The sequence below is a fragment of the Cavia porcellus genome, unplaced genomic scaffold, assembly GCF_034190915.1.
Source record: "Cavia porcellus strain 051 isolate PalLab524CR breed Dunkin Hartley unplaced genomic scaffold, mCavPor4.1 scaffold_22, whole genome shotgun sequence".
Classification (NCBI taxonomy): Eukaryota; Metazoa; Chordata; class Mammalia; order Rodentia; family Caviidae; genus Cavia; species Cavia porcellus.
The window spans coordinates 25,809,481-25,822,871 of record NW_026947505.1 but is presented as its reverse complement, the minus strand read 5'-3'; the positions used below and the strand labels follow the sequence as shown (position 1 = coordinate 25,822,871).

Sequence of the window (13,391 nt, the reverse complement as noted above, 5' to 3'; positions counted from 1 at the left end):
TAAAAATGAATTTTAAAAAAGTCTTACAACTAAAAAAAAAAAAAAAAAAACAGAAATAACACCTATCAAAATTTGATTCAGCCAAAGCAGTACTTAAGAGGAAAGTTTTTAGCCATATTCATGAGACAAAAAAAGTAAAAATAAGCAAAGCATTTGAGTGAGGAAACAAGGAATAAAATAAACATTAGTAAAGTAGAAAGCAAGAGGTAATCATGATAAGAATAGAACTTTATCAAAAATTTTAAAAGACTATATGATAAAGACAGAGTTTAAAGTTGATTTAGACAAGCTTTTATCAGGAATAAAAGAGCCAGGCATAGTAGTGCATTGCTGCAATACCAGCACTGTAGGAGGATGAGACAGGACGATGGTAGATTCACGTTTAGCTTGGACAATTAAGAAAGAACCTGTCTCAAATGAAAAAAGGTTGGAGGGTGTGGCTCAACGTGAAGGTCCTGAGTTCAACCCACCAGATCACACAAAACAAAGGGGACATGTGGAAGCTGCCATATAGGACATTATAAAATAAAAATATTTTAACTCTGGAGGCTTCAGAGATTAAAGTAATAAAGACCCCTGCATTATGAACTTTATGTTAATAAAGTTGAAAATCTAGATAAATGGATAAATTCCTAAATATATAGGAATACATTCAAACAAAAGTTATTCAAGAAAAAATATACAACTAGAATATGCCTGTAATCACAAAAGGAAGAAACAGAACCACATATTAAACAAAATAAGGGGTGAGGCAAATCTAAAATTTGAGACCTATACAAACCTTCATAGCTTTACAAACACTTCTATTAAACATTCTTTGAGTGTTTAAAGAACTAATAATTCAAAGAACTAATAATTTCAAACTTAGTACAAATTCCATTTATCAGAAAAAGTACTAATCTCCAATTCATTTTGTGAAGCTCTCCAGTATACACACAAAACCTCACAAAAGATAATTATAGTCAATCTCATTCACGAACACGGATCCAAGAAATCAAAATAAATGGAAAACTGAATTCAATATGCAAAAACAACATATAAAGTCCATAATACAAGTTTGATTTAATATATTTTATTAAAGGAATAAATTTACCACAGCAATACACTATCAGTGGAACAAGTGTCTTGATAGGTAACCCAAAGAGATAAAATTTAGTATACATCATGGAAAAAAAACTTAAGAACAAGAAAATAAAGGGATTAAAGTGGGAAGCTATAAAAAGGGAGAAAAAGTAACTGAGTAAACAGTATATTTAATTATGAAATGCTGACAAGTCATCATTTCAATCAGGGATAATGCAAGAAAGGCTAAGTAGTCCTCAAATAATACTTTTAGACATGCTAGTCTGCAGAAAGATAAAAAAGAAAAGTTTGATTTAAAAGAAAGGGTAAGAAAATCATTTTTAAGAAGTAAAGGAAAGCCTAAAATAGTGGTTAACCTATGACATATGTGACAGCAGGCAGTTTGTATCACTGAAAGTTTTAAAAGTTTGCCATTGGTGGTCTAAAAGAATCAACACATAATCACAATTAGAAACATTAACAACTCAGGTTACTGGATACACACACAAAATATATATATATATAAAGGCACTTATACCTGCATGCAATGAGAAAATGTAATTTTAAAAAATATAATTTACAGTAATAGCAAATAAAAGTGGGAATAATCCTAAGAAAAAAAGTATAACAGCTCTTTTTGGAAGACAGGCAACAAAGAAATTTAATATTCATCAAAATGGTGAAATGGAGACATACCACTCAGGAAGAGGGATAGGAAATGGGGAGGTGGTGATGGTTGGGTATGGTTGTGAGAATAGACAGAATGCAGGGTTCCTATAACACACAAAGAACTGAAACAAGAAAATGATGGGCCAAACAAAATACAAACAGCTAAGCAACTGCTCTTCTAACACCACTCCTTACCAATGATACCTGTGACCCACTTAAATTCTTCTGCCTCCTTCTAAAAATGAAAATATCTAATCCTCACAAATGCTCCTAGTTCTTTGAGAGCAACAAACTGAGGTTCAACTCTTGCTTTGCTAAATCCCCTCTTAAGAGTCATCCAGGAGACACACAACCCTATTTAAACACTTCTCCCCAATCTCAACCTTTGCCCTTACTTTTTCATGAGGTTCCTAAAGCTCCTTATTACAGCACCTTCCCTGACCTGAAGCTCCCAGCACCTGAAGCTTAATAAATTTAACCTTGTATTACATATTCCAGCCATTGGGTCAATAGGCTTCAACAGACAAAACTGTACAAGAAAGTTACTTCTCTGTGTTATCTTTTTTCCTTAATAAACCCCATCTGTTTCAAACAAAAAGATATAATTAAAGAAAAACTCAATTATATTAACAAAAAAGACAAAATTTTTAGGGAAAACTACAGCAAGAATTGGATAGTTTATATTACCCAGAACTTGGGAATCTGAGGAATAGGATCACTGCAAGTTCGAGGCCAGCATGGGCTACAAAGTAAGTTCAGTTCAGTATGAAACTGTAGAAGGAAACTTTGTCTCAAAAAGAACCTCTCTCCCCCACCACAAACAAAGCAAACACAAATAGCCAAGACAACTTTGAAAAGGAATAACGAGGATATACTAATACCATCAGACATGAAACTATGATAAAACACTATAGCATTAATACATTAACAAAATGACCAAAGGAAAAAGAATACAAATTCCAGAATAAATCAGAAGGCTGTATCTGAGGAAATTCAGCAAATGATAAAAGTGACATCTCCAATGAATGGAGGAAAGAATAGCTGTTAAAGTTACATTTTGTTGGGCTATAGCTCAGTGGTAGTACCTACCATGCACCAGACCCTGGGTTCAACCTCTAGGACTACACAACCCCTCTCCCAAACATATACACACACACTCCAGTATCAACTTGACTGGGAGGCTATTTTTGTGCAAAGTTAACAATTTAAATTGATGACCTGGCCAAGCAGATTGCCCTCTGTCATGTGAGTATGCTTCATTCAATTACTATAAAGATCAGACTATAATAAAAAGAGGGGCCTTCCATAGCAGGACAGACTTCAGCAGCTTGCCTTCCAATTTCAACCTCATCAGTACCCTCAGCACTGCTAGTGTCCAGCCAAGCCAGCCAGCCAACAATGCAAATTTTGCATTTTTTTTTAACTTGGCAGGCTCTGTTACTATACAATTTCGTATAATAAACTGCACACATATACACACTTCCTACCACTTCTGTTTCTCTGGAGAACCCTGAAGGATACAACAACCTACACACACATACAAAAAGGTAGTTAAAAAATCAAGTAGCCATCTGCAGAAAAGAAACAAAACAAACAAACAAACAAAAGTAGGACTAAGTCAGTCTGTATCTCTACAGACTGCAAAGAGTGAAAAATGAGAACAAATATATGAAAACAGTACAAAATAACATGGAAAAAGTTATAACTTTAGAATATGGAAGGACTTTTGAACTTTCACTAAAAAAATACAGAGATCATACAACACAATTTTTTTTTTTAACAAAACCACTTTGTTTTACAAAAAAATGACCATAATTAATGTCAAAAGACAAATGACAAGATTGGGGCAGTAATAATTCATCACAGCTGGAGATTTAGCTCAGCAGCATAAGCACCTGGCCTGGCAGGGGCGAGGTCATGAGTTCCATTCCTGACACCAAAAAAAAAAAAAAAAAATCAACTTCCTTATACAATTAGGGTTTTCATAAATTCATTTAGAAAGACCAAACACATATATTTAAATATGTAAGATACCACAACTAATAAGATTAATGTAAATTAAAACTGTACTATCAGATACTGATAAGATATAAACAACCACATTGTAACATATGGATTAGCATGGGAGAATAAACTGGCATATCCTCTACCATCTACCTACCAGAAACAGTATCTATCTACCAGAAAGAGCAAATGCACATTCCCTTTTACCCAGCACTGCTGCTATTAGCAATTTTATCCTACACATACTATTTGTCTGTTTAAAGTGATATATGCACAATTTATCAAGGCAGCACTATTCAAATTGCATATTTGCAACTAGAAATAATCTAAAACCCCATCAAAGAAAAATAGTTAAATATGTATGCCTGTATAAGGAAACAGAGCTATAGAAAATAATGAGGGATAACTATGTTCTCCTCTGAAAAGATCTCTAGAAAATATATTTAAGGGAGTAGAGAGATTAAAAAAAAAAAAACAAGAGTATGCATAGTAAATTATAGTATGCTATCATGTGAACAAAAATACAGTAGAAATTTAATGTGAGACTGTACAATCTCCAGAAAGACATACACTAAACTAATATAATGGTTATCTGGCAAAGGGTGGGGTAGGTGGTGAAGTGAGTAGGGAGAACTAAAATGGGAAAGAGATTCTGCTGTGTAACCTTTACTTGTGCTTTCTAATTGAAGCATGTAAATATATTGATTAGTCAAGGCAGTAAGCACATTAAAAAATGTTAAAGACAAAAAAATGAGACCTTAATGGAACCCTAAAATTAACTTTTGTATCAACTGCATTAACAAAAGACATAAAATACTACTTGCTGACCATCTGCAAAATCAATAGGTTGTGGAAACTGTGCTTGGAGACAAAAAGAGACCCTGCATGAAAGAATAGTCTGATTGTTATGAAATGCTGATTGATTAAATATAGTTAAGCTTCTTAGGCATTTAAACATAAACATGAATTTGATTGTATACCTTATTAAAATCTGGCTTGATTTTGGTAATATTCTATTGGCAATTTTAACTTCATTTAAGGATTGATGTGGGGTTTTTAGAGGTGTTAACCAGATCTGCAATGTTAGATCTAATTTCTTACAGTAACTTTCCAGATATAAACCTGGTCTTCCAACTTCCTAAACATCAAGACTCTTCCTGTTCTACCAGACCATCTGCGTAAGTCACTTAAAGGTCTCTAGCTTTTTTTTTTTTTTAAATACTACTGTGAGTTTAATGAAACTTTTAAAATACTCTTATCTTTTAGCTCATGAGTTTGAACACATAAATATTTGTAATGTATTCTAAGTAATGCTAGATTTTACTCAGCATGAGCAAAAGTTACCATATTTATGTAAGTCATGGTGGTACATAGTATTACAGCATTATCATATTACTGTATTCAAATCAATAAAATAATGGTAGTATCAAACCAAGAAATACCTGTAAATTAAGCACAGTAAAACAGTATTCATTAAAAAGATTTTATCTATAGTGTTTTCCATATTTAAATGTGAAGGATATTAAATAACTAATTGCCATCTGCTGGAAGTCATCAGTGAATGTTCCATAAAGGAAACAAATTTTGAGTTTGAAATTAAAGGAAATAACAGGCATTCAGAATTCTTAATCAGACAGGTTGTTACAATCACAGTTTCACTTCAGCGCACTACAGAGTAAAATGAGTAATGTAATCCCTCTATTGAGTCCTTAAATTTTGATAACATGACAAAACATTCCATGTCTACAGATAAGACCAATAATGTTCAGAAAGTCTCTTTAAAAAGCCAATAACTTTATCAAAAACCTAGGCATCAATCTGTCACTTAACAGACTGATGTTATAAGGCTTTACAATGTCCACATACTTTAATAAAAACTACTAGCAGTTAACCCTGAATAATGTACATCGCTACTTCTATAATTTCTACATATATTACCAAAATATTGAAAATATATATATAGAAAGTAAGATTGTATAGGATCTTCAAAGTCTCCAGTAGTTAACATTTCTTTAAAACCACAAACTCTAGAACTCTGTAATCAAAATCACACAGAAGACTCCCAGAAACTTAATAAAATACTTAAGAAATTCAAAGTTGATTTAAATTAAACTCAGTATATTTATATAGTTGGCTTAAGATCAACAACTATTCAATCCATATGAGTAGACCTACAAAATGATCAAAGTCCATGTCACATATGTTCATCTTCCCTTGTCACTCTACCTCATAAGAGAAAAAGAAGAGGAGAGGAAAATACGAAATGGAAAGTTTCACTTTGTGTTTATTATGATTGGAAAAGCTATGAGTCCTATCTGGGTCCAGAAAGACAATCCTGCTCTCACAACTCGTTCTTAACTCTGCTCATAAGCAACAGTCTACAAACAAAATGAAACTGAATCATTTTATCAAATATATTATGTTCTTTGTATTATTTTTCTTAATATGTGAACAAAAACATATAGCCTAGAAACTTAAAGAGTGAAGAGGCTGATTCAAAGTAGAAATGGTTTAATATATTCAAAGCAGATGATTCCGGTTAGTAGCTTAATATACTGTAATTGCAGTAATTATCTGTTTATAAGCTAGTTTAAAGAGAATACTACTGTCAAAAGGCAACAATGTTTTCATGCAGTAAAACTTACTAAAACAAAACCAAAAAGATCAAGATAAAAATACTATGCAAGTGGGATTAAATGATCAGCAAAATCATTTTCCTGAATGAGCCTTAACAAAGCATTAGTATGCTTTCTTGAAAGATTTCAAACACAAATGACAATTTGCAATGAGTGACATTTTCTGCTGTCACCAACCACAAAAGCAAGCATCTATCAAACTACTCATTCTTCCTATTCATCAATATCAGACATGCAGAAAGGAGTGAATAAAGGGAGAAAGGGAAATAAGAAGAGAGGGAAGAAGACAGAAAAAAAGAGAAAAAGTTAGATTAGATTATAGGTTTGCACTTTCTCAAAACTAACATTTCCCCCCTGTAAACACAATTATCAGAATAGAACAGGACTATTTGCAGAACATCTTTGCTTCTGAATACAGAGCTGGAGCAGAAAACGAAAGCTGGGGAACAGAGGCTGTGCTCACCTGCTGTGACTGGTATCTCTGCTGGGATGGGGATGGCAGATACTGTGCCTGGGGTGGTAGATGTGGGGGCTGTGGCTGCTGGTTGTAATATGGCTGTTGGCCTTGTTGGCAGTAACCACTCACACCTTGTTGTCCATACTGAGGTGGCATCTGTTAAAAAGTCAAGCAAAGAAAACACAAAATCAAATATGCAATTAAATGAGATTAAGTGTAAATTCGACTTATTAACACAAAGTAGGACTTTTGCTAAGCAGTTGACTCCAGTATTTTTAATCCTCTCTTCAATAGATGAACTGTCATCTTGTACTGCCTTGTATTCACATATTATCAGTGAAGTCGAAGGATAATTTGACTTTGCCTGAAACAATCATATTTTATCAGACATCAAGTACTGATGTCATAAAAATCTAGTAGACAAAGTTCCTAACACTGATATTCAAAAATACTTATACTCAAGAGTATCGAGACATAATTATCATTGAACAATAAAAATTCAAATGAACTCATGTAGTCTAAGCTAACTCATTAATATTTTGTAGGAGGTCTGTGGTTTGCATATACACTGTACACATGTTTATAAGTTCAGAACAACTGAAGTTAGAATGTCCCAATTATATTCTGCCAGATACAGACCATTACATCAGCAAATTCATTTATCATTTTTGCAAGGGTTTGGGGGCACATTCACCATCAAATAAACTCTGTTAAAACAAAGGCCCATGTGTTAGAGGTATGTGTAAGAAATAAGGAGTCTTTAGGTCCAGGAGGCATCCCACTGAAAGACACTGTGGGACCCTGGCCTCTTCCTCTCTCTCTTTCCCTGGCTATGAGGTGAACAACACCTCAGATCCAAAATCATGCAGCTAGCTAGCCAATCATGGACTAGGCTTTCAAAACAGTGATCCAAAATGTTTATTTTTATAAGGCAATCATTATAGGTATTTGTTATCATGATGGAAAGCTAACACAAACACATAGAAAACAACCGTATGCATATATAACCACCAAGATAAGTTCTTGAAAGACAATTAATAAATATGTAATACAGAATAGTATTTTCTTAGTTAATGAAATAGGTAATGTTAAAAAGCAGAATGTAGGGGGCTGGGGATTTAGCTCAGCGGCGTAAGCACCTGCCTTGCAAGCAGGCAGTCATGAGTTCGATCCCTGGTACTGATAAAAAGGAAAAAGACAAAAAAAAAAAAGCAGAATGTATTGTAAACTCCAGAGATAAATACCGAAGTAGCTAAAATCAATCTTCTCTAATTTACATGAATCTGAGAACTGTCAAAATTATTGTTCCTAGGAAAATCCTTTCTTGTATAACATAATATTGATAGTATTTCCTATTTTTCAAAAATTGAGAATTTTAAAATGAGATGTCTACTGACTTTTCCCTCTAACTGTAAGAAAAGAAAGCAAAAGAAAAGAAAAGCAAAATATCAAGACAGCCAAGAGCATTCCAGAGCTGAGAATGGTGAAGTCACTATGTTAATGGCACAATATGGTTCATCTGAGAACTCCAAGAACTTGATCCCCATAAGCCAACAAACACACTCAAGAAATTAAGGCATACCAGTTACATACTTAAAAGCCAATTTCACTATAGAAATACTGAATAAATAAAAAGAACCAATAATAAAGAAAATCTTAATACGTTTCCCTGTAAGACAAACTAATGCAGTAATTTATACCATATACAATGGAATAAAAAGAAAATAATATTAAAAGATAAAGTTCCCATTTCTTTCAACATGATTCTGATTATTTTCAAAACCTGACACTAATGAAAACAAAAGGTATGGCTACAATGGCTTACAATACCTCTCATCACACAGGCTAGGCTATTTGAGCAGATGACTTTGTATTGAAAACCATTAAACAGAACAGCTGAATTCTTCGCTTTTATTTATCTTACAGTTTGATATTTCATAATGAATGTATGTCCCTGCCACAAGCCAAGCCAACGAATTTCCATAAATATAACTCCACATGCTAGAATACCATATACTGCCACAAAACACACCCTCCAGTTCAGTGCCCATATGTTTGATTTGCTATCTAATACGATATTTCATACAAGCATCTTTGCAGTTTCATTTGAAGCAGTGAGGATAACACTTCTGCCAGTGTTAAAATGACTATAAAGCTCAGTCAACACAAGCCAGCAACTTTCCTAGGAACATGCTAACTTTCTGGTTTGCAAGAAATCCTTACACACAATGTGGAAGCATCATTTGAGAAGGGATGGGGGCTCTGTCTTCCAAGCACAACAACAGGACATATTGTAGGAACCTACTGGCACTGCAGCAGCCACAAATTTACCAGGCTCTTTTACTATCTGTTCCAGCTCCAGAAAGTTTTGGGCAGGTCAGCAGGTCAGGAGGTTAGGTGGGAGCTATAGTAATAACGGGGCAGAACAAGGCAGACTGCAGAAGGCATACCATTTAAAACATTTACTAGGAGTCATTACTACAGTCCTCTGCAATTAAAAAACCAATCTGCTATTCTCTTAGATACTTGATAATTCATCTCTTAGGGACAAAACACTGGTACCTCAAACCTCTATGAGCCTAAAATGAGGAAATCTAAAACAGTACAAGTGGGCTCTTCAGTAGACTAGGGCCCTCGTGCCAGTTCCCTAAGTAAAGCAGATCATTTCCCTGAGAGAATATCTGAGTTAGAAAACCTCAACCAGTCGGACAATTTAAACACAATCATCCTCATATCCTTACTCATCTATTTTACCACAGGGGCAATATCTAACTTAGGTAAGCTTTCTAGACGATGACCTAATAGTCAAGAAACACCAGTTAAAGCCTGATGCAGTGGCATGTGTCTGTAATTTTAGCCCTCCTCAAGGCTGAACCAGAATTACAAGTTCGAGCTCAATGTAAAGGTTGTTAACTTCTTTCATTAGATTGACTTCTAGCACTTTGAAAAAGGAGAGCTAAGAAGGTATCAGAAAATGAAAAGGTATCCTTTCTGCAAGAACCAATATAGTGAAAATGGCTGTACCTCCAAAATTATTATACAGATTTAATGCAATCCTGATGAAAATACCAACAGCATACCTCACTGAAATAGAGAAAACAATCCTCAAATTCATTTGTAACCCAAAGAGATCTAGAAGAGCAAAAGCAATTCTGGGCAACAAAGGCAAGGGAAGGGGTATTACAATCCCTGGCTTGAAATTATACTACAAAGCTGCTGAGATATAAACAGCATGGTACCAGCAAAAAACCTAACACAAGGATCAATGGAACAGGTTAGAAAATGCAGAACAATTCCAAACACACTCAACCACAATACTTTTGACAAAGGGCTCTAACACCTTCACTGGTGGAAGACAGACTTCTTTAATAAATGGTGCTAGAAAAACTGGGTTGATATAGGCTTAAGATTAAGCCTCGATTCATACTTCTTACCATGCACTAAACTAAATTCAAAATGGATCAAACATCTAAATATTAAAACAGAAACATTAAATATGCTAGAAGATAGAATAGGTAGAACTATTATTAAAGACATAGGTATAGGCAAAGGCTTTATAAACAAAACCCCAATAGCACAGGAAATATATAGAATCAATAACTGGGATCCCGTCAGATTAAAAAGCTTTTGTATAGTAGTACAAATTAAAGAAACTACCAAGTGAAGAGATAACCCACAGAGTGGGAAAAAGAATTTTCCCAGCTGTTCCTCAGACAAAGGACTAATATCTAGTATGAAGAACTAAAAAAAAAAAAAAAGTCATACTCCTGACTTTAAAGATCCAATCCAAAAATGGGCATCTGAAAGGAATAGATATTTCCCAGTTGAAGAAGTACAAACAGCAAATAAACATATGAAAAAATGTTCAACATCACCAGTTATTTAACAGATACAAATTTTAAAACACTGAGATTCTATCTCACTCTATAAAGAATGGCTATTACCAATAAATCAACTGATAACAAATGCTAGCAGGACCGTAGGGAGAAAGAAACCCTTCTCCACTGCTGGTGGGAGTGTAAACTGGCACAACCACTGTGGAAGTCATCAAAGAATTAAAAGTTAAGAGTTTCCATTTACCCAGCTATTTCCCTTCTTGGTACCTTCCAAAGTGAATTAAAAGCATCATACCTTAGTGATATACCGATGTTTATAGCAGCACAATGCACAAAAGCTAAATCTTGGGAAAACCCAAGTATCCATCAACAGATGAATGAATAAAGAAAATGTGAGGTTGTTTTAAAAAAATGCAATGGAGTATACTACTCTGCCATAAAAGAGGATAAACTTGAAACATTTCTTGGCAAATGGATGCACCTTAAGACCACACTCACAAGTGAAATAAATTGGCTACATATGTTTAACTATCACATTACTTCTTTAGTGTGAGAAACTAAAAAGATAAATAAGAACAAAATTTATAACAGATACTGGGAAATAGGAAGAAAATATTCATATGGAAGGGAAACAAAAGAGGGAAAGAATAAACGAAGAAAGGAAAAAGGAAAAATAAGAGAAGTAAAAAAAGGAAACAAAGCTTTTGTAAATTAGGAGGGGAAGGGGAGTTGAAGGGAGGGGTGAGAAATAGGGAAAAAAGACTCAAGATACTATAGGCACAAATTTCCTATGATGAATATGATCAATATAGACATATATATAAAACCAATAAATTAATTTTTTAAAATACAAATTAAGGACAAAAAAAAAAAGTTTGGATCCAGCTCAAGCAATTTAGCAAGACCAAGTCTCAAAACAAAACATAAAGCCAGGCATGATGCCTGTAATCCCAGCACAAAGGAGGCTGAGGGAGAAGGATCACCAGGAGTTTGCAGACAGCCTGAACTAAAACTCGAGTCTCTGTCTCAAAAGAAGAAATGGCTGGTGATTTAGCTCTGTGCAAAGGCCCTGAGTTCATCCCCAGGATAGGAAATGAAGGGTAAGGGAGAGGAGGGGATAAGGAAGGAAAGTAAAATAAAAAAGTGGGGAAGGGACCATAGCTGCTGCTCAATGGTTTACTAAAGCAGCTATCATTCTATAAAAATTTAATCCAGCAACACATCATAAAATGGAAATCACCTGTAATATCTGACTCTGATATGTGTTCGCTTTCATTCAACATTAGAATACACTGACCTTTACACTAGTAATGACAAGGGTGTTAACTATTGTAATTCCCTTGCCATTAATTTCTAACCTTAGTAAGTCATTATTGCCCAGAAAATGCTCTATGCTTTTAGCATCATTTAAGAAAAAACAGTATCACGAAGCCATACAGAAATCTCCAAAAACTCCAAGTCAGAACTTTTCTGTTACTTAAAAACAGAAATCTGTCTCATGTATTCTAAGTAAAAGAAATCTGTAGTGTTGCATGTGCACACACAAATAACAAAAAATTATTCAATTTAAAAACAAAAATGAATCCTTCCAAATATTACTGGAGAGGGAAAATAGAACTAAAAATGACCCACTTTATCACATATATACTTCAGGAAACTATCTCAATAAGGGACACAAGTTTTAACTTTTAATTTCTGTATCATGTTAAGTATGTAGAATTCTGGGCTTTATTTTTCATTTCAACATATCCTAAACATTTTGCTCACATTTCAAAATTGAAGAAATTATTCAGGTTCCCTTTCTTCTTCTTTGTTTTTATAAAAAAGTTTTAGCAGTTTTCCACTGACCTCCTGACCCAGCAATGCATCTCTTTAGCATATACTTTACTCAAGAAAGACATTTGTATTAAGAAGGATATTCAATGTAACCAATCATCAGGAAGAGAAAGCAATCCAACTTTAGCACTGAAGGTAAATAGCAAAACTTAACTTTATCATAATCATACAATTAAGTTCCACTTAGTAGTAAAAGGAAGACATAAGACCATTTATCAAGATGATTCAAAACTCGAACAAACACAATAGAGTCAAAAAGAAACCAACAAAACATTTTCATATCTTTTAATACACAAAATAGTGGCATGTATTTATGAACATACATACAGTAAAGGTACAAAAACATGCATCAAAAAAGAAATGTATGACTCACGCTGGGAAGAAGGAGTGGAAAAATGGGGTGGGGCTTCAGCCTTCCATTTTATTCCTTTTTTTAAAAAAAGAGAGAGAGATGGAACTAGGGGTACAGCTCAGAGGTAGAGCACTTACCTACCATGCACTAAGGACATGTCTATAATCTTTCTGTGATTATATAAAGAATTATGTTTGTTCCTGATCTTTCCTTCATTATTAAATTATTTCCTAATTGTACATTCTAAAATACTTGCTTATACCTTGCAACCTTCCACTCTCAAAATGCACACATAGAAAAAGAAGAGTTGCAGGCAGACTGAAGTACACAAAGGCACTTTGCAGAGAACCCTTGACACTATGCATTGGCCTGGCCAGCACTCAACTCCAGAGAACTGATCCCTCTCTGAACTGGAAGAGCCAGGACAGGATCAGAAGGACTTTGCTGTGGTCTCCTCCACAGAGAAGTCCCATGCTGTTAAGTCTCCAACAAAAAAGAAACACTGGGTCAACAATTCCCTTTGGCTCCTATAAAGGACC

At 34.2% G+C, this 13,391-nt stretch overlaps 1 protein-coding gene across 5 annotated transcripts in view; it reads right to left on the bottom strand.

The window, feature by feature from the left end:
• Arid1b (AT-rich interaction domain 1B) overlaps positions 1–13,391 on the bottom strand; it is a 417,341-nt gene that overhangs the window by 283,597 nt on the left and 120,353 nt on the right. For all 5 annotated transcript variants that reach the window (XM_063232938.1, XM_063232940.1, XM_063232936.1 and 2 more), the window contains exon 3: positions 6,835–6,984. In XM_063232938.1, the coding sequence (XP_063089008.1) occupies positions 6,835–6,984 (150 nt within the window). The remainder of the gene's footprint in view (positions 1–6,834; positions 6,985–13,391) is intronic.